The sequence below is a fragment of the Chionomys nivalis genome, chromosome 8 (assembly GCF_950005125.1).
Source record: "Chionomys nivalis chromosome 8, mChiNiv1.1, whole genome shotgun sequence".
Lineage (NCBI taxonomy): Eukaryota > Metazoa > Chordata > Mammalia > Rodentia > Cricetidae > Chionomys > Chionomys nivalis.
In genome coordinates, this window is record NC_080093.1 from 22,561,374 (window position 1) to 22,583,205 (window position 21,832).

The following is a 21,832-nucleotide window of genomic DNA, read 5'->3' on the forward strand; positions in this document are numbered from 1 at the left end:
GTCTAGGCTGATCTTGAACTCCTGGTTTTTGACACTCCTCTTGCCTTGGCATCTTAAATGACTAGGAGAGAACCTTAATGGTAAAACACACATACAAGACAAGTAAATCAATTCAGAGACTACTTGAGAAAAGAAATGAAATCAGCTAAAGATGAGGAAGGTCAAAGGGGAGAGCAGTGGGTGAAAAAAACAATCAAATCATAAGTATATGAAGATGCCATGATGAAATCCTATACTTCGTACTTTAAACTAGAACAAAAATTTTAAATTAAGGGCCAGTGAGGTAGGTCAATGGGAAATGGCACTTCCCACCAAATCTGACAACCTGGGTTCAGTTCCAGGGACCCAAAGGGTAAGAGGCTAGAACAAACTCCTGTCTTGTCTTTGCATGGCTAAAGGCTGTCGTGGCACGTGTGCATAAGCATGAGGTTGAACACGCAGAACACATGTATTAAAAACACACACAAAACAAAAACCTCATCAAAAAAAAAAAAAAAAAAAAAAAACCTCACCAAGGCCAGCTGGCCTGGGTCTGAAAAAGCATGGGATAAAACCGGACTCGCTGAACATAGCGGACAATGAGGACTACTGAGAACTCAAGAACAATGGCAATGGGTTTTTGATCCTACTGCACATACTGGCTTTGTGGAAGCCTAGGCAGTTTGGATGCTCACCTTACTAGACCTGGATGGAGGTGGGTCCTTGGACTTCCCACAGGGCAGGGAACCCTGATTGCTCTTAGGGCTGACGAGGGAGGGGGACTTGATTGGGGGAGGGGGAGGGAAACGGGAGGTGGTGGTGGGGAGGAGGCAGAAATCTTTAATAATAAATAAATAAATTTAAAAAAATAAAAAAATAAAATACCAAAAAAAAAAAACCTTTTAATTACAAATTAAAAGTAGGGAGAGTAGAGATAGGTCAGAGGCTAAGAATGTTTACTGCTTTTCCCAAGGACCTGAGTTCACTTCCCAATACCCACGTCTCGTGGTTCTAACAGCCTCCAACTCCAGCTAAGTAATCCAATGCCCTCTTCTGGCTCCTGCAGGCAGGCACACATATGGTGGACGTTCATACATACACCATTCACATAATGAAATTAAATCTTTGTATTTAAAAGTTTTAAATAATAAACTCAACAAAAGTATCAAGATAAAGTCAGGGCAGGTTAAGAAGGGTAACATGGTAAAAGCATTTTCTGGATCAAGTCTATAAGACCTGAGTTAAATGTCTGGATTTCATGGTGGATACAATAGACTTCCAAAAGTTGTATTCTGTTCTACACACACACACCCGTGGCACATAAATGCTGACACTGACATACACATCATACATACATATAATAAGACTGAAAACTAGCAAGTAAAAATCAATTGCACTTACATATTCCAGCAGTAAACAGTCCAAAAGAAAGTTACAAAATAAATTCAATTTGAAATAACATCAAGAACAAATTAATTTAATCAGGTAGTTAAAAGATTTGTAAAATGGAAATTACAAGCATTACTGAAACCAGTTATAGCAAATTTCAACACTTGGGAAGCTAAGGCAGGCAGAACAATATGCTGGAAGGTAACCTAGGCTTTTGTGAGCCTGTTTCAGAGACACCAAAACCAAAAGACTAAAAACAAAAACCCAACAAACCTGCAAAACTCACACTTCTTAATTTTAAAACTTATTTTAAAACTATAGACAAAGACCAGTGGAACAGAATGCCCACAAATAAACCCTCTCATATGTGGGCAAATGATTTTAGACAAGTGTGCCAAAACTATTCAGTAGTTAAAGAACAGGTTTTTTAACAACTGATGCTAGGAAAACTGAGTGTCCACATATAAAACAACGAAGCCAAATATTCCCCTAACACCATATACTACAAAAAGAAAAAAAAAAATAGACAAAAGACTTGCACCTAAGATCTAAGACTGTGAAACAGACAAGGAATAAAAAGCCTGACAATGTTGGCTTTAGCAATGATTCCTTGAATAAGACACCAAACACACAGGCAACAGAATCAAAAACAGGCATAGTGGCTCACACATGTAACTCCGTAACTCAGGAGGCTGAGGCAGGAGGACTTCTTTGAGCTGAAACTCAGCCTGGACAGCCAACTGAGTTTGAGACTAGCCAGAAGGCTATGAAGTGAGAGACCCTGCCACCAAACACAGATATAAGACAAACTGGATCTAACACTCAACAGCCTGAGAAAGTCTCATAATGTTTAAAGACAAGATTTGCACCAGAAACACTACTTGATAGAGAAAAAACTAACCAGAAAGGAAAAAGAAAAACCTATGCCAAAATTATTGTACATGATAGACACAATGTCAACATTTTTCACTGGTAAAAAATATAAAAGAAATCTCTTAAGGCAAGGCTTGAAGTGTAGGAGGATAAGGACACATGGAGTTGTATTTATCAGTTTGCATGATAATTGAAAGCTGGAGTTAGAGGTGGTTGTGAGCCACCAGGTGTGGGGGCCAGACACAGACCTCCAGTCCTCTGGAAGATGAGAAGTTCTCCTAAACTGAGCAATCTTGCTAGCCCCCAAAACCCACTTTTAAACAGTTACTTTGCAGTTTGTTAATTTCTATTATTACTATCAGTATTACCTTTTCTGTGTATTATTGTTTCCTTCATCACTTGCAAAATATGTGAGTTATAAAGAACACTAACAGTGGTGTGGTGACACACTCCTTTAATCCCAGTGCTCGGGAGGCAGAGGCAGGCAAGTGGATCTCTTTGAGCTCCAGGCCAGCCTGGTCTACAGAGTTGAGTTCCAGGACAGCTAGGTCTGTTACACAAACAAACCCCACCAAAATGACAGGCAGAGTGGCACACACTTGTCACCCAGCACTTAGGAGGAAGAGGCAGAAGAATCAGGCCTGCAAGGTCATCTAGCGCTATGCCAAGATGCTCAAGATTAGTGTGGACTTCATGAATCTTGGGATAGGAAGGAAAGAACGGAAGGAACCCACACACATACTCAAAAACTACACACCAAAACAAAGCCAAACCTTATCATTTTCAATATCTACACTTAGTCACCAAAGCTTAGTAAGCAATATAACCTAAAAGTTTTATAAAATATTTCAGTTTGGTGAATACTTTTGGACTGACCAAAAAAAAAGTTGCAAGGGCAACTCTCAACAGCAACCAAAGCAGATGTAAGATATACACACAATATACAGGCAAAAGCATATGTAAGATATACACACAATATACAGGCAAAGCTGATGTAAGACACACACAATATACAGGGAAAAGCACTAACATGCTGGGGGGAAATCAATCACTACTTAAACCGCATTTCAACAAGTATCATCCGTTCTCCACGAGTTCATTTTAAAATTGGGTAGTGGGGTACCTGTAACCGTGAGCCAGCAATCCCAACTACCCCCCAGAGGCTGAGACAGTAAAGAAGGCTAGCTTATACCCAGGAGTTCCAGACCGGTCACGGTAACATCACAAGAACTCAAAAAATTAAAAAATTCGAGTAAGCTATTTGGATGTCAGTCAGGCGAAGAGTTGAAGCCCCACATCCTCTCTCTATTCACAATTCTCTTTTGGTCTGTGGACAAAGACAGATAAAAAGAGAAATAGGGCTGGGCGGTGGTGGCGCGCGCCTTCAATCCCAGCACTCGGGAAGCAGAGGTAGGCGGATCTGAGAGTTCGAGGTCAGTCTAGTCTAAAGAGCGAGCTCCGGGACAGTCAGGGCTACACAGAAAAACCCTGTCCCGAAAAAAAATGAAAAAAGAGAGGAGATGTTGCACCACAAACAAGTCCCTTGATGGTTGTGGACTTCATTAACCCACTTTAGACCTTTGCTTTCACAGCTTAACTTGAAGTGACGTCTACTTGGATAATTGAGATGAGTAAGCTATTACATCTAGAATAAAGAAAACGAGCAATTTACTCTTCACGAGGTGCAAATAAGCCCAAGGCAAGCAAGCGCCAAACTATCTGCAAAGTCGATACGAAGCTTTATTCCCAAACTGACAAACTGCATGCAGTGGCACAGAGCAGTGACACCTAAATCTTCGACGATATTGGTCTTTTCAAAGGGAACGCGCTTTTCAGTGAATAGCAATCATGTGAACGCAGCTTAACTCTAAGCAGCACCAACATTCTAACATTCTTCCCCTCAGAAACAAACCTTAATGTAGAACTCAACCTGGTACCATTTTATCGAACAAAACACGGGGAACCTAGAAACGGGCAATTTAGATCTTTTCAGAAAGCGTAAACAAGCCGCTCCCGCAGACGGCCCGGGAGGGAGCCCAAGAACGAAGCCTCCGCGTCCGGACTCCTACCAGCCTCTCCCTACCTGCAGCGCACCACCACCTGGATGTTCTTGCCCTTCTCCTCTTTCTTCTTCGAAGAAGAACTCGGCTGGGACGCCATGACGCCTGTGCCCAAAGACCTGCCGCTGGCGGCGACTCCGACGGGGTGGGACACTGGGGGCCCGCTTCCTCACGTCCGATGCTGCCGTGGCCTGCAGGACCGAGACCCGCAGCTCGGCGTCCCCGCGGTGCACGCAGGCCTCTGGCCGTGGCCACCGGCCCGCCACAAGCCGTCAGCCAAAACCCCGACCTGGCCTCGGCACGGAAACCAGCAACGATTCGGCGCCTCAATTTGAAAAAAGGAGTCGAGTTACGCAGCCAGTAGCGGCGAAGCACGACGCGCAGGGCATCATGGGACGCCGTGTCGTCACCGCGGCACGCTAGGGCGTGGCCGAAGGGAGAGGGAAATGGTGGGGGCTAGGGAGCCGTGGTACTAGGTACACCGCGGCTGGTTTGCTGCTGGGGCTTCGGCGCCGTGCTCGCCGGGTCCTGCCCGCCCCCTGAGGCCTCTCGCTTTCCGGAGAGCTGACGAACGAACGACTCGGCGTGGTTTGTGGAGGCGGCGACTGAGCCGGGGGAACTGTGAGGACGGCTCCTCCGCCGCAGTGGGTGCCCGGAGCTGTGTTTCTGTTTCTTGGGATCTTACGTAACTCGGGGGTGCAGGGAGAAGTGCCCATGTACCCTCCAAATACCTGCCCCCACAGTCCAGATCCCTGGTCCTCTCGGCTAATCACGGTCAGATGTGTACGGATAAACTACCGTATCCCAGAGACTCACTGGCATCTCAAAATGTCCCACAAAGTGGACATACCGGAACTCTATCTGTTGACAGGGTTTCCCTGTGTAGCCCTGGCTGTCCTGGAACTCACTCTGTCGACCAGGCTGACCTCCAACTTAGAGATCTGCCTGCCTCTACCCTTTCTTTTTTTTCTTTTCTTTTTCTTTTCTTTTTTTGAGATAAAAGTTGATGTAGCTCAAGACAACCTCGAACTCACTATATAACTGAGGATGACTTTGACCATCCTGCCTCCACGTCCCCAGTGCTGGGATTATAGGCATTCACCACCATACCCATTTATACTGGACTGGGGAATCAAACCAAGGGCTTCTGTTGTTTTTCATTAAATTCCATAGCTGTCCCTTAAGCAACTACATCCTAACGGGTAATTGCATTGCAACTCTGCAGCTACCAGTAGCGGTTAGACTGTACTGGCTGTAGCCAGGCAGGATTCTGTTGCCTCAGGCACTGGCTCTGTCACGTTTGTTAACGCGACCTGGATCTCTATCCCTCTTTAGAATTCAGGATTCGAAGGGTGAGGTGAAATTCTGCTCACAAGTAGCTAACCTTTCTTAGCTTGAGTCTCCTCCAGATAGGGCATCCATCATTCTGTTCAGCCCCTACTTAAGAACCTTAGCTACACAAGGGTCCTTCCTACCACTTGTGTCAGCCTGCTGACCCCAGGTTAATTTTTATGTAATCAAACAAATATAGCCGGGCAGTGGTGGCGCACACCTTTACCCATCACTTGGGAGACAGAGGCAGAAGAATCTCTGTGAGTTCAAGACCAGCCTGGTCTACAAAAGCTCGTTCCAGGACAAGTTCGAAAGCTACTCAGAAACCCTGTCTCGAAAAACCAAAGCAAACAAACGTAACACATCTTTGCATCATTAAACAAATATTCCACAGCGTAAACGAATATAACCACATCTTTTTTTTTTTTTTTTTTTTTTTTTTTTTTTTTTTTTTTTTTTTTTGGTTTTTTGAGACAGGGTTTCTCTGTGGTTTTGGAGCCTGTCCTGGAACTAGCTCTTGTAGACCAGGCTGGTCTCGAACTCACAGAGATCCGCCTGTCTCTGCCTCCCGAGTGCTGGGATTAAAGGCGTGCGCCACCACCGCCCGGCTATAACCACATCTTAAATTAATCTTCCATAACAGACTTCTTTGAGCTAGATCAGCACTCCACCACCTCCACCCCTAGCTAGCTTTGTATTATCTGAACAGATATTTACACAAAGTAAATATATCCTTGGCACCTAAAGGAAAATATTTAACGTCTCACAGTTTGGGCTTCCTTGTTGTTAAATGGAGATAATAAAAATTATTGTTATCTGAATATCAGGTCTGTTGCTAGATGCTTTGCAAACACACAAACTCCAGAGACAGGAGTTGGTGCAAAGACTTGGGTTTATTATATTTTGAGCCAGAACTGCGAAGAATATAAGTTCTCACCACTGCCTTGAAAGCAAAGCCAGGAACCATGTTTATATAGGTTGAGCCATTAGTTATCACAACTATAAAATGATGCCTTTTCCGGGGAGACAGCTCTCGACAACAGGACTTCAGCCTATTGCCGTACCATCATGTCCTGGGGAAAGCATTTAGGAGACACTGGGGATTGAACCTAAGGGTTTGTGTGTGCTAGGCAAGTACTCTACCACTAAGCAACATTCCCAGCTCTTAAACGTGATTTGTGTGTGTGTGTGTGTGTGTGTGTGTGTGTGTAATTTTCACTTTTTCAGGCCTCCTGTTCCACTGTTACAATTATTAGAGGATTAAGGTAACATGTGTAAAGTACCTAGCAGGTAATGGTTTTAAAAAGAAAAAAAGATTCTTTCTCCTTAGTAAATATCAAAAAAGTATCTACAGGAAATCTTTTAGGTTCTTACAAGCAATTCAAGACAATAATTTAAAAATGTAAAATTTAGCCGGGCGGTGGTGGCGCACGCCTTTAATCCCAGCACTTGGGAGGCAGAGGCAGGCGGATCTCTGTGAGTTCGAGACCAGCCTGGTCTACAAGAGCTAGTTCCAGGACAGGCTCCAAAACCACAGAGAAACCCTGTCTCGAAAAACCAAAAAAAAAAAAAAAAAAAAAAAATGTAAAATTTAAGCTAGGGGTTCAGTACAGCATTGGTTTAGTATGCATGAGACCTTGCTTTTTGTTGCTGTTGTTGTTTTGTTTTGTTTTTTCAAGGCATGGTTTCTCTGTAACTTTGGAGCCTGTCCTAGAACTTGCTCTGTAGACCAGGCTGGCCTCAAGCTCACAGAGATCCCCCTGCCTCTGCCTCCCGAGTGCTGGGATTAAAGTCGTGCGCCACCACCACCCAGCTTCTTTTTCTTTTTCATGTTTCAAGTGTTCTTTGCTCACCACCATCCCCTCACCCCATAACAAGTTTTCTTTGGGTTGCAGCTCACAAATGACACAGAGGCTTATTATTAATAATTATTATTAATTTATTATTAATTATGAAAGCTTGGGCTTAGGCTTGTTTTCAACTACATGTTATAATTTAAATTAGCCCATTTATATTAATCTATGTTCTGTCATGTGGCATCACCTCATCTTACTACCCATCCGCTTCCTCCAAGTCTGGCTGACTACTCTGCCTTTCTTCTTCCTACAGTTCTCTCCCTGCCAGGAGTCCCACCTATACCTCCTGCCTAGCTATTGGCTGTTCAGCCTTTAATGACACCAACCACAGCAATACATCTTCACAATACACAAATATATCACAGCATTCCCCCCCTTATGTCTAAATAAAAAGGAAAGGTTTTTAACTCTAATACAGTAAAATTATATACAATAAGAATAATTATCAAGAAAGAATTACATTTGCAAAGTACAGTCCACTTGTATTTGACAAATTTAAAGAAAATACTCCATTTTCTATCTATCTTGGTGAGTCCAAAGTTTTCTACCTGATTTTCTTTCTATCATACTTATGGAAAACTGTAATTATTACTCTCTAATCTTCAACCCCATCAACACCTGAGAAGGATATATTACCCGATTAAACAGGAAGTGCAAAGCAAGCAACTTCCAAAACTATAGAAATGACAGAAACATCTAGATACCCGAACAGTCAGTCACCCCAAGGTTTCTCTGCAACGTTGGGCCATCCATTTTCAGCCTACAGGCCTAGAAATAATTGACAGACATTTTACAAAGCAGACTTTTTGTTTTGTTCTGTTTTTTGTTTTTGGTTTGTTTTTATGTTTTGTTTTGTTTTTTGAGATAGGGTTTCTCTGTATAACAGCCCTTAGCTGTCCTGGAACTACCTCTGTATACCAGGCTAGCCTCAAACTCACAGAGATCCACCAGCCTCTGCCTTCTGAGTTCTGGGATTAAAGACGTGCTCCACTACTACCTAACTCTGAAGCTGATTTTGAAAACTGTCCCAGCTTGTCTTGGAAAAGTTTAGCAGTTGCTTTCTTTTGTGTCCTGCTTGTTCAGTTTGGACAGCATACTGTCAGCAATCAAGGCAAGGGTAGTAGTTTCTTGCCCAGTGGCTAACTTTTACCTCAAAAAAAGCAAACTCCATATAGAGGTTCTTCAATGTCTATCTTCTCTGAAGTAGATTAGTGCTGCCAAGAGCAGACATGTCTCACAGTCATGAAAAGTCTTATGTTATTAAAACATCTTAAATGCCATATTCTGTAGGTATTAAAGTGATTGAAGACCATCTATCTGTCTAAAATATATCTCTGTTTGACCCTGAAAACATAGCTAACATGACCACAGATTTGATTGTTACAGATACTAACCTGTCTTTCTTTACTAGCCTTAATAGATTTCAAGGACTAGAACTTTACATTTGTAAATGTAAATTACATAGATACAATGCCTTAAACAAGAACAGAAACATAATACAGTATAACAAAATTAACCTTAAATTTGTATCAATATACAAATATATATATATCAATGTAAAATATTTAAGACTAATAGTTGCCTTTTTAGTTTAAAAGTAGATTCAATAATCTACCCTTTTATTCTATCATTCCTATATTCCCCCTATTTTTTTTTCAGAAAGAGATCCTTGAATCCAACCTTCATTATTTAAACAGTTTTTTTTTCCAGACCATGACCAGTAACAATTTGCAATTAATCCCACTTAAACAATGACAGATACCACCAAACAACCAGAAACAACCACCCCACCTCTTGGGAATGTGGGCATTGTGTTCTTTAGACTGCTTCCTGTTGTCTAGGGGCAATGGCTTCTTAGGGAACCCTGAAAAAAACTGGATGATGATCAAGTTCTAGGAGAGCTAGCTGTATTATTTTTTTGTTTAGTCTCTGTGTAATGGGAAAGTGTAGAGCTTATCTGAAGTCTTGGCTGGAGCCGTCTGTGTCTCACCTAGCAGCTTTGAAGTTGTTCCGAATGCAGAATTTTGAGGAAACCACAACAGAGGCATTCTGAGAAGTTGGACTATTTGTCTTTATTGGTATCTAGTCCTTTTTTCCTGAAAACACAAACTTTTAAAGTAACATATATATCTGCATTAACATAAACATGAAATATGGTGGGTGGCCAATTTTGATGGTGTTTGGTACCCAAATACCTGTGGCATTTGGGGCCAAGACCAGGGCAGCAGCTGGAGTCTGCTATAGAGAGGCTGAAACAGGAAAACCCCAGACTCATGCAAGCAGAGGGCTTAGAGGGAGGGAAAGCCAGCCATGATATCAACTCCAGGGACTACAAAGCCAGTGGAGTGGCTGCCTCATGATCTCATGCCACACATTGGATGCCAGATGTAGTATTTATCTAATTATTCTTTATCAACAAATACTCAGGTATCAGATATTGACCGGGGTAAGAACCTGACTGATCACCAGGCAGTGATGGCGCATGCCTTTAATCCCAGCACTCAGGAGGCAGAGGCAGGTGGGTTTCTGTGAGTTCAAAGCCAGTCTGTCTACAAAGTGAGTTCCAGGACAGCCAGGGCTGTTTGTTACACAGAAAGACCCTATCTTGAAAAACCAAAAAGGAAAAAAAAAAAGAACCCAACTGATCGGAAGAGTGACCAGTGACCTCTTTCCTCTCCATCCATTTTTCTACAATTTCATAACTTCATGTGTCTTTGAAACTGAATAAAATTTTATCCATATTTTCAACAGTCCTTATTGAACGTGGTGTGTGTCATTTCAGCTAGACTGGCTAAGCATTGCACTCCAGGTAGTCTCCAGTTCCTGTGCCCCAGTGCTAAGGTTCCAAGTGTGCCACACAGCACTGTTTGGTGGGGGCTGGAAATCTGAACTCAGGTCTTCATGCTAAAGCAACAAGCACCTTACCCAGTAAGCCATTTCCCCAGCCCAAGAGTTTTGTTTTTCTTACAGCAAAATGTGGACAAATCAAAAACAACTTGTGTACTCCAAAAAACGTATAATGATAGCTTTTCTTGCCTTGATTCCTCCAAACCCCCAGAAGCAATCGTTACCAATTTTTTGGAAAAACTTTAATAATATTTCCAGCTTTGTAAGGAATGTATGCACACTATTACGGGTTTTTGGTTTGGTTTGGTTTGGTTTTGGTTTTTCGTTACAGGGTTTCTCTGTAGCTTTGGAGCCTATCCTGGAACTTGCTTAGTAAACCAGGCTGGCCTCGAACTCACAGAGATCTGCCTGCCTCTGCCTCCTGAGTGCTGGGATTAAAAGCATGCTCCACAACCACCCGGCCTGTTTTATCAGTGTTAAGTGTTATTTGTTGCCTTATAGATGTGATGATTTGGTTCCTGAGTTTCCCATCCTTTACACTTTCTCTGCCTAGCATACTCAATATTACTACGTTGTTTATTTTGTTGTTTTTTTTTTTTTGAGACGTGTGTTTCTCCATGTGGCTCTGGCTATCCTGGAACTCACTCTCTAGACAAGGCTAGCCTTGAACTCAGAGATCTGTCTGCTTCTGCCTAGCGAGTACTGGGATTAAAGGTGTGCACCACCACCACCTGGCTATTATTTTTATTAAATTGGTATTCTGTGTTTGGGTTATTTTGCCTATTCATAGCTGAGCATTTCATTCTAGTAGCTGAGTTAGAGATTTTACAATCATGTTTATATGCAAATCTACCTTTAATCATTGAACCAAAAGTTCAGAGAATCCTTTCAGCCTGGCAACTCATTCCCTTCAGTTCTTGGAAATGTTTTTGAATAATTCAGCAAATACTCTACTCATTTGCTCTGGTCTTGGTCCCGGAATGCTTATGTATTAGATTTCCACTTCCCAGCGTGCACCACTATTATATCTTGATATATTTTTTCAAGTTTTCTGTATGTATATTTAAAATCAGTATGATCGCACTTCAGTAGTTTTGCATCCTGGATTAACATAATTTAAGCATTCTTCCAGGACCCCAAAAACTGCTCCTATTTGTAGGCTCTTGTAAGGTTTTTGAGTAAGGTCTGTGCTGCTCTTCAGTGAACAACTGAGGGTGCCATTCTGGATTATAAGCATGTATCTTTAACTGTTGGAATCATGGTAGGTTCTTTTTTTTTTTTTTTTTTTTTTTTGGTTTTTCGAGACAAGGTTTCTCTGTGGTTTTGGAGCCTGTCCTGGAACTAGCTCTTGTAGACCAGGCTGGTCTCGAACTCACAGAGATCCGCCTGCCTCTGCCTCCCGAGTGCTGGGTCATGGTAGGTTCTTTTGTATCTGATGGAGGAAGGTCATTGGCTAATAAAGAAAGTGCCTTGGCCCATCTGATAGGGCAGAATTTAGATAGGTGGAGTAAACAGAACAGAATGCTGGGAGGAAGAGGAAGTGAGCTCAGACTCGACAGCTCCGCTCTCTGGAGCAGACGCCATGCTCTCCTCTCCAGAGCAGACACGATGAAGCTCTGACCCAGGATGGACGTAGGCTAGAATCTTCCCGGTAAGCACACCTTGGGGTGCTACATACATGAACAGAAATGGGCCAAGCAGTGTTTAAAAGAAATACAATGCGTGTGTTGTTATTTTGGGTATAAAGCTAACCATGCGGGAGCCGGGCTGTGGGAAGAGGCCCGCAGCCACACTACATGTATCTATGGGTATGAATACTAAAAAGATCAAAAAGTATGCCTGTGTGCCCTTGTAAACTATACAGAAAGCGCAGCTCATGAAACGCTTAGAACCTTGTAAATAATATACACACAACATTGTATGGACTCAACAATTCATATTTAGGAATATATGTGTATATATAAATACATATGTGTAACAATTGATGAAAAAGGAGGCCATTTATTTGAAAGAGAGCTGGGAGGGAATTATGGGAAGGTTTTAAAGGAGGATGGGAAAGGGAGAGATGTAATTAAAATGCAACCTCAAAATCAAATGAAAGAAAAACCCAGATTCTTCAAGAATAGCTTAGAGGGGGCTAGAGAGATGGGTCAGTGGTTAAGAGCACTGACTGTTCTTCTAAAGTTCCTGAGTTCAATTCCCAGTAACCACGTGGTGGCTCACAACCATCTGTATTGAGGTCTGGTGCCTTCTTCTGGCCTGCAGGGACACATGCAGGAAGGACATTGTATACATAATAAATAGATAAATCTTTAAAAAAAATAATAGCCGGGAGGTGGTGCTATGAATTTAAGACCAATCTGGTTTGCAGAGTGAGTTCCAGGACTGCCAGAAAGAAACTTTGCCTCAAACTCTCCTCTACCCCCACCATGAAAATAAAAAGGGAAGGCAAAGGCAAGCATATCTCTGTGAATTCCAGGACAGCTTGGTCTACAAAACAAGTTCTAGGTCAGCTAGGACTACGCATGGAGATAGTGTCTTCAAAGAGTCACATGGAACATCATTGCCTTACATTTTCATATAATTGTTTATAAAGCATTGGTCATGACGTTGTTTAGTCCATGGGCTCCTCCTTCCTTGATTCTTCATGCTGTAATTTATCTGTCAAAGAAATCAAGTCTCGTCTGGTGGTGATGGTGCCCGCCTTTAATCCCACCACTCAGGAGGCAGGCAGGGGCGGGCAGATCTTTTTGAGTTCAAGGTGAGCCTGGTCTACAAGAGCTAGTTCCAGGACAGGCTCCAAAGCTACAGAGAAACCCTGTCTCAAAAAAAAAAAAAAAAAAAAAAAGCCAAGCGATGGTGGCGCACGCCTTTAATCCCAGCACTCGGGAGGCAGAGGCAGGCGGATCTCTGTGAGTTCGAGACCAGCCTGGTCTACAGAGCTAGTTCCAGGACAGGCTCCAAAGCCACAGAGAAACCCTGTCTCAAAAAACCAAAAAAAAAAAAAAAAGAAAAGAAAAGAAAAAAAAAGAAAAAGAAAGAAAGAAAAGAAAAAAAGAAATCAAGTCACAGCCAAGCGTAGTGACATGTATGAAATCTTAGCACTTAAGATCACTGTTTTGAGGCCAACCTAGGATTACCTAACAAGACCCTGTCTCAACAACAGATTAATTAATTAACTGGCTAATTAAAGATCAGGTAATTTTTCCTGGGATGTCTCAAACATTCTGAATTTGCTGATTGTATTATTATGAAGGTGATTTAACATGAAGACCCCACCACCACTGCCCTGTGATTGGTTTCCTGTTGATGGAATTGAACCAATAGACTTGATCTCATACAGCAGCTGTGTGCTTACTTGCTTGTTGCACTGTGCTTGCTGCCAAGTGTGACACAGCAGTGGCTTCAGGTATCATTCATAACACTTGTTCCAAGAAGGAAGTTAAAATTCGAACAGGAACCCTGTAGAGAGTGGCTAACTACTCTGGCAGCTCAGATCAGAGAGAGACTCTTCCCAGTGGGCTAAGCCAGGAATGGGATCGAAGGAGTTTTGTGAAGACAATAGCATTTAACTGGACTTGGAAGTTGTTAGAGCACTGACAGAATTTTAATCAACTGGCTGTGAGAACTGGAGTTAGGGGCCAGAGAGAATAGAGCTGGTCATGTTGCGTAGCAGTTGGGTGTTGGTGTCTACAAACACGTTACATTCAAGAGGTGGGGAAGACGGCCATGGTAAAACCTCTGCCTTGTAAGCATGAGGGTGGGATCTGAGCATCTACACAAAAGACATCCAAGGTCAGTTTCTGGCCCTCACATGTACATGCACGCATATCATACATATGTAAGCATATATACTAACATGCATGCCACACATATACACATACACATAATAGTCACATTCAAATTCTAGGAGCCTATGAATGTTTAATTATTTGAAAAATACATCTTAGTAGGTGTGCTTAAGTTCAAGGAGAGAAGATCACATGGTTTTGGAATAATCAGTTGGACTCTAGTCCAGTGACAAGTGTTCTTAGAAGAGGAAGAGACACACAGAGGAGATGGCACTGTGAAGACATCGTGTAGTGGAGTGATACAGGTGCCAGCCACGCATGCGGGCAACACAGGGGCTGAAAAGACAAGGAATGAATTCTCCATATACTGCAGGAACCACAACTCTGCCATATCTTGATTTTGAACTTTTTTTTTTCCTTTGGTTTTTCGAGACAGGGTTTCTCTGTGGTTTTTGGAGCCTGTCCTGGAACTAGCTCTTGTAGACCAGGCTGGTCTCAAACTCACAGAGATCCGCCTGCCTCTGCCTCCCAAGTGCTGGGATTAAAGGCATGCGCCACCACCGCCCGGCTGATTTTGAACTTCTGACTAGGAGGGTTTCTGTTGTTTTAAGCCACCGATTTTGTGGTTACTTGCTCCAACAGCCATAGGGAACTAACTTAGCGAGTTGGGGCTGGAATGCTCTATGATGAAATTGTCCCTTTTACTGCCATAGTCCTAGGAAAGCCCTAGACAAAGGAATATCGTGGCTTTTTCTTCTCTGGGACCCCCTCTACATACTCTCAGAAATTTCTCACTTTTCTGTAAATTAGTAAAAAGCTCACTTCTTTGCACACTCCCTGAAGAGTCCACATCTTCATTCTTCATTGGTGTGAGATAAGGAACTTGGAGTCACTGTCTCAGGTAGCCCTTTAGTGATTGTTGAGTTGCCGGGCGGTGGTGGCACACGCCTTTAATCCCAGCACTCGGGAGGCAGAGGCAGGCGGATCTCTGTGAGTTCGAGACCAGCCTGGTCTACAAGAGCTAGTTCCAGGACAGGCTCCAAAACCACAGAGAAACCCTGTCTCGAAAAAACCAAAAAAAAAAAAAAAAATTGTATACATAATAAATAAATAAATATTAAAAAAAAAAAAGAAACCAACCAGTCAAACACTAAATTTCAGTACTCAAGGCTTGAGAACTGGAGAGATGACTCAGTGGTTAAGAGTATATACTGCAGCTGGGTGGTGGTGGCGCACGCCTTTAATCCCAGCACTTGGGAGGCAGAAGCAGGCAGATCTCTGTGAGTTCGAGACCAGCCTGGTCTACAAGAGCTAGTTCCAGGACAGGCTCCAAAACCACAGAGAAACCCTGTCTTGAAAAAACCAAAAACCAAAAAAAAAAAAAAAAAAAAAAAGTATACTGCTCTTGCAGAGGACCTGCGTTTGGCTCCCAGCATTCACATGAGATGGCTCCCAGCTGTCTATAACTCTGACAGCTCTGACCTCCAAATGCACCTGCACTCATTACAAACACCCTCTCCTCCATATACACAATGAAACATAAAAATAAAATCTATAAAAAATGTACTCTAGACCCTCCACCCCCAGATTGGGGGCCTAGACTCCTAGGTAGCTTCTCCAGATGGGCTGGACTTTCTTAGCAACCACAGCCTCTTTATTTCCTTCCTTTTTATCCACCACTGTCCGTCTGTCCGTCCATCCATCCATCCATCCACCCACCAGAGACAGAATCTCAGGTATTCCAGGCTGACTTCAGACTGGTGTGTAGTAGTCAAGAGTGAACTTGAACATTTGATCCTCCTGCCTTTGCCTTCTGAGTTGTAGAATTACCTGCAATTGCTACCACACCCAGTTTTCTGTAGTGCTAATACTCAAACCCAGGGCCTTATACACAGCAATTAAGCTAACCCCAGGCCTTTCTTGTTTAAAGTTTGCTTTGTGCCTTTGGCCCCTGCTTACAAACCTTTTGGTAGTATTGTATTGTCCTGATTATTGGCCTATCTGTTCCTGATGGTGCTTGTTCAGTGACATCAACCATTACCAAGGGCCTGTCTGCCACTGCTGAGGATCTTTTTTTTTTTTTAATATTTATTTATTTATTTATTATGTATACAATATTCTGTCTGTGTGCATGTCTGCAGGCCAGAAGAGGGCACCAGACCTCTTTACAGATGGTTGTGAGCCACCATGTGGTTGCTGGGAATTGAACTCAGGACCTTTGGAAGAGCAGGCAATGCTCTTAGCCACTGAGCCATCTCTCCAGCCCATCCGCTGAGGATCTTTTGATCTGACGCCACTGTACAACCTTCAGTTTCTTAGACAGCGACTTCCTCCCTTCTCCAAATGATTCTTTTTTTTTTTTTTTTTTTTTTTTTTTTTTTTTTTTTGGTTTTTCGAGACAGGGTTTCTCTGTGGCTTTGGAGCCTGTCCTGGAACTAGCTCTTGTAGACCAGGCTGGTCTCGAACTCACAGAGATCCACCTACCTCTGCCTCCCAAGTGCTGGGATTAAAGGCGTGCGCCACCACCGCCCAGCTCCAAATGGTTCTTGAGATACTCAGCACTCTTTTTTTTTTTTTTTTTTTTTTTTGTTTTTCGAGACAGGGTTTCTCTGTGGTTTTGGAGCCTCAGCACTCTTGTGAGCCTCTCAATGCCAAGCAGGGTCTGTAGTGCCCCTATCCAGTCATGAAGAAACTTCAGATGACAAATCTTCATCATGCCTTGTCTGTGATCATATTTAACTTTGGAGATGTGGGAGAGAGGGATGTGGACACAATTTTGGGACAGAAGGCTGCCCAGAGTTACTCTTATCTCAGAAAAGGTTCTTCCTGCCTCAGGATAGAATGGGGTCAGAGCTAGACTACTGGCTTCACAGCAGGGCTGCTACCTCCCAAAGAGTTAATCATAAGACCTAGATGCTTTTTGTCTTAGGATGTCTTGACACTACTGAATCGCATTCTACCTGTTAAGGAGCGTGCTCACACATCAGGAGGCTGACTACTTAGAGATCGATAATGTCTCTGGGAGCTCTGGTCTTTCCAATGCATTTTCATTCCTTTAAAAAAAATACTGTGTGCACATGTGTGTCTATCGTGCCACACAATGTGTATGGAGCTCAGAGGACAACTTTGTGGAACCCGTTATCCCTTTCACCTTTACATGGGTCCCAGGGATTGAACTGGAGTCAGCGGGCTGGCACAGCAAGCACCTTTACCCACAGAGTCATCTTGCTAGCCCTTGTAGTATGTATCCTCTCCTTTTATTTTTGGTGACAGGTTCTCATGTATACTGGGCTCAAACTCGGTAAATTGCCAAGGATTTTCTTTTTTTTATTTCTTTTTTATTTTATTTTATTTTTGCCAAGGATTTTCTTGAACTTTCGATCCTCTCGTCTCTGCCTCCCAAGGGTTTAGACTACAGGCACGGACCACCACACAAGGCTTTATTGCAGTGTTAGGGATCCAACCTAGAGCTTTGTGCATGCTAGCGAAGTACTATACTGACTAAGCTATACCCCCAGCCTTTGCAATGTATTTAAGTAAACGTTCTGGTTGCTCACTCTGGTCTTGGCAAAATCTTTTTGTCCATCAATATCTATAGTCCTCCACACACGGTCTTTCATGGCACAGGGTATCTCAGAGAGCACCTGCTTCCACTGTTTTCATTTGTAGCAATAATAGGAGTCAGAACCCTGGGTTTGGCTACAGTGTTTGATCTACTACATCAGACCCTTGAAAGTAGTTAAGCTGGGGAGATACACACCACCCGTCCCGGTATGTGTTAAATGTAATGGAAATTCCTATTCATAACCACTATTAGGCTATCTGTGGACGCAAAGTACCAAAGTCATCAGGGAGAAAAGTCGTGTCTTTAAAAAGTAATGACCTTTTGAGGTCAGACTGGTTTACATAGCGAGTTCCAGACCGGTTAGGACTGCATAGTGAGAGCCGGTTTCAGGAGAAAAGAAAGTAATAACCTAAGTCCCCGGGCGTAAGCAGTAGTAGTCGGTAGTAGTGGTTTCCCGCTCTGGGTTGGTGCGTGGTGCACCGGAATTCCCACCTTTTGGGAGGACGGTCGCTCAAGGTCATCCTCCACCACACAGTAAACTGGAGAGAGGCCCGCCTAGCGATGTGAGACCCTGTCTCAAAGACAAGTTTCTTCATCTGGGTCTGAACGTCTACAGACGCCTTGTTTTGCTGAGGCCTGCCTGGGCTCGGGGATACCCCAAGATCTGAATTGTCCTTACTCCCTAGCCCGACAGGTCCCACGCGTGCTTCCGCAGTCCACGTTCCTTCCGCGCTCTAGAGGGAGCCCGCGGGCCCCGCTTCCGCAGCGGATACGTTTCGGAGGGGCAGCCGCCTGGGGAGGACTTCGTTCCAACACCTGCTGGGCCGCGATCCTGCCTGGGGACATCCCGCCGTGTGCGCCCTCCCCACGCCACAGCCAGGCAACCCTCGGCCTCAGCGGCGCGCAGGGTGGAGCCCGGCTGGGACCTTGCTGGCCTACAAAGGGATAGCCGCGGGGCCTCCGACGCTCGGGGCCAGAACCGCCACCCACCTGCCAGCCAGCCGGGGCCCAGGCAGCGGCCGTCCCCTCCCGCCCGGCTCCGCGTAAAACCCGGTGCGGAGGCCGGTCCCCGGCTCCCTAGAGGCGGCGCGGCGCGGTGGACTGGGCATGCGCAATGCGCAGGGCCGGCTCCCAGCGCCAAAAGGAAGCGTTCGCGGAGATCGCAGCGGCTGCGCCGGGGTATGCGGAACGGGCTCGCGTGGCTGCTGCACCCCGCGCTGCCCAGCACCTTGCGCTCCATCCTCGGCGCCCGCCCGCCGCCCGCGAAGCGACAGTGTGGGTAAGCGCCCCGAGCGCCCGGGCCCCACGCGGCCCACGGGTCACCGTGGCTGTGCTGTGTGCTGCTGCAAAGTGGTGATTCAGCACTTAGCGCCGCCGCCGCCGCCCCTCACGCCGCCGGTTCGGCCCGCCGGGTGCGTGGACATCCGCGCCGAGGCCGCCTCCGGGGACCGGGAAGGGTCGGGCCTGGCGGGGAGGGCGGACGGGGACGGTGCCCTGGGCGGACGCCACAAGTGTATGGGGGCTCGGGGCCGTCCGAGGCAGCGCGGCTGCTCTGGGAGCCGCGCACTCCCGCTGTCCTCCCGAAACGGCCGGCCACCTGAGGCGGGCCCCGGTGCCATGAGGTGGGGGTATCCGGGGAGTCGTGGGAGACCGCTTCTCACCCTGCAGCGCGGTCCCCGCGGGGACCGAGTTTCCTGGACCAGGGCAATGAGCGTTGGGTGCTGTAAAAGTTTGCCTGCCTGGTCGGGAGTGAGCGTGAGCAGACAGGGGGACTGGGGAGCCGAAAGATACCTTGGGAATCCCGCACAGCATCTGCCTTGTTTTACACCTAAAACAAGACAGGTTCAGAGGGAGTTCAATGATTTCTCTTACGATTGCAGAGATTACGGCCAAACCAGGTTTATGATGCACGTTATTTTTCGCTTTGTTTTTTGTTTTGTTTTGTTTTTGCAATTAGTGGCGTACTCCCTCCGCTTTACCCGGCTCTGTGTATACTACAAATTTTCAGTCTTGTAATAAAGGCGTAAGGTATTTTTTCTCTTTTTTTTCTTTTCTTTCTTTTTCTGTGAATCAAGAGAGATAGTGAGTTCTACTAAGATCACTATTTGAAGCCCTCCCGATTTTTAGTGATATTTGACCTGCCGAATGCAGCGCACTGTGGCGGGTCTTTGTGTTCATATGTGATCTGCCTTCCAAGCAACTTTGATTTTGGCTGAAACCATTTGACAAGCGATGAGCTTGGCGATGGACAGTCAGGAGCAGAGTGAGCGGCAGAAGGTGGGTTAGGGGGTCTGGACTAATCTTTGAAGCAATGGCGAAAGTCATGGAATCTGGGCATGTGTGGACGTAATCCAGGCCAGGTGTACTGGTAGTTTGGAAGATAGTGAATAGATTAGTTGAAGCTTTGGGGAATTTCCCTGGGAGAATTAAGAAGGCACAAATGCCGTATAATGCTACCCTGGGCCTTGAAACCCCCCATGCCCCCCCCCCGTCCCCGGAATCTTTAAATAATAGTGAATATTAGGGTTTCATTAAGAGTTTCGAAGTACACGACAAGTAATCCCTGTTACTTGGAAGTTGAGGCAAAACGATTGTAATTCAGGACCTGCAGAGGGAGTTCTAGGTCAGCCTCGGCAACCTAGGGAGATGCTCTTTTAAAAAAAAAAATCAGCAGGGCTAGGGATATAGCCCAATGGGTTCTTGCTTGTCTTACTGTGTACCGGGGGAGAGGGGGGGCTGGGTTCAATCCCCAGTACTCCTCTCCCCCCAGAAGCTGACAGGGTGGGGTGTGATCTGATGGAACTGGGAATTTAGGAAATTTGATGCAAAGATCTGTGTGTGATGAAAGGGCGTGCGACCGGAGGCAGAGAACGATGCCTGCCGGGCCTAGTCTTTCCGGCCCCGACTGTGAAGGCAGCAGCGTTATTAGGCGGGACTAGTGGCGATGAGGAATTTATGGAACTTGTTTTTCCTCCCTCCATTTCCCACTACACTATAAAATCCTTTACAGTGTGGAAAAACAATCTCTGGGAGAGAGAAGCGGGTGCGATAAGCATAGGGTTTGTACCTCTGTAGCTTCCCAAGTTCCGGAATTAGGGGCGTGTACTGCTGCTATACATGGCTTCTAGAATTTAAAAAAAAAAAAAAAAGTGTTTAAAAGACAAATTGTTATATAGTTCAGACTCTTTTTTTTTTTTAAAATCTTGTCTGAACCTCTTGAGTGCTGGGATTATAGACAACTTTCAGATTTATTTATTTATTTATTTTTAAAATAAAGACAGGACCTCACATAGTCCAAGGTAGCCTGAACTTCCTACCTAGCCAAGGATAACAGATCTGGATTCTCCTCCTTCCATCTCCTAGAATTACCTGGGTGTACCACTGTACCTGGTTTATACAGTGGTATGGAATGAAGGAACTAGGGATTGTTGGGTCCACCAAATGAGTTCCTTCGCAGCCTTGTTTGTGCTTGTGAGACAAGGTCTTATTACAAAGCCCTGACTGGTGTGGGACTTGGAACTTTTACATAAACCGGGCTTGCCTCAGATTTGTGATCTTTGTACTTCTGGGGTTATAGGCATGCTCACCGATGCTGAGCTAAAATTTGTAGTTTTAAAGGGAACATCTACTTTAAGTTTTATTTATTTATTTACTTTTATGGTTTTTCAAGACAGGGTTTCTCTGTGTAGCCCTGGAACTGTCCTGGAACCAAGCTGGCCTCAAACTCAGAGATTCACCTGCCTCGCCTCCCAAGCGCTGGGATTAAAGGCATGCGCCACCACCGCCCAGCTGCAGCTGCCAGTGCTCTTCACCTCTGAGCCATCTCTCCAGCCCCCACCACAGCAACTCTTTTTGTTGTTGTTTGTTTTTCTTTTTTCTTTTTTTTTGGTTTTTCGAGACAGGGTTTCTCTGTGGTTTTGGAGCCTGTCCTGGAACTAGCTCTGTAGACCAGGCTGGTCTCGAACTCACAGAGATCCGCCTGCCTCTGCCTCCCAAGTGCTGGGATTAAAGGCGTGCGCCACCACCGCCCGGCTGTTGTTTGTTTTTCAAGACAGGGTTTCTCTGTAGTTTTGGAGCCTGTCCTGGACTAGCTCTAGTAGACCAGGCTGGCCTTGAATTTACAGAGATCCACCTGCCTCT

General features: G+C 44.8%; 2 protein-coding genes across 5 annotated transcripts in view; one reads left to right on the plus strand and one right to left on the minus strand.

Moving 5' to 3' along the window:
- Positions 1–4,597, minus strand: part of Kif11 (kinesin family member 11) — a 46,695-nt gene extending 42,098 nt beyond the window's left edge. The window contains exon 1 of the mRNA XM_057777578.1: positions 4,325–4,597. Coding sequence (XP_057633561.1) covers positions 4,325–4,401 — 77 coding nt within the window. The 5' untranslated portion in view covers positions 4,402–4,597. The remainder of the gene's footprint in view (positions 1–4,324) is intronic.
- A 13,879-nt stretch (positions 4,598–18,476) lies between these two features.
- Positions 18,477–21,832, plus strand: part of Ide (insulin degrading enzyme) — a 97,064-nt gene continuing 93,708 nt past the window's right edge. For 2 of the 4 annotated variants that reach the window (XM_057778072.1, XM_057778074.1), the window contains exon 1: positions 18,477–18,971. In XM_057778072.1, coding sequence (XP_057634055.1) covers positions 18,874–18,971 — 98 coding nt within the window. In that variant the 5' untranslated portion in view covers positions 18,477–18,873. Of the gene's footprint in view, positions 18,972–19,004; positions 19,105–21,832 lie in introns of those variants that run through there. The other 2 variants (XM_057778075.1, XM_057778076.1) reach the window with 2 other exon arrangements.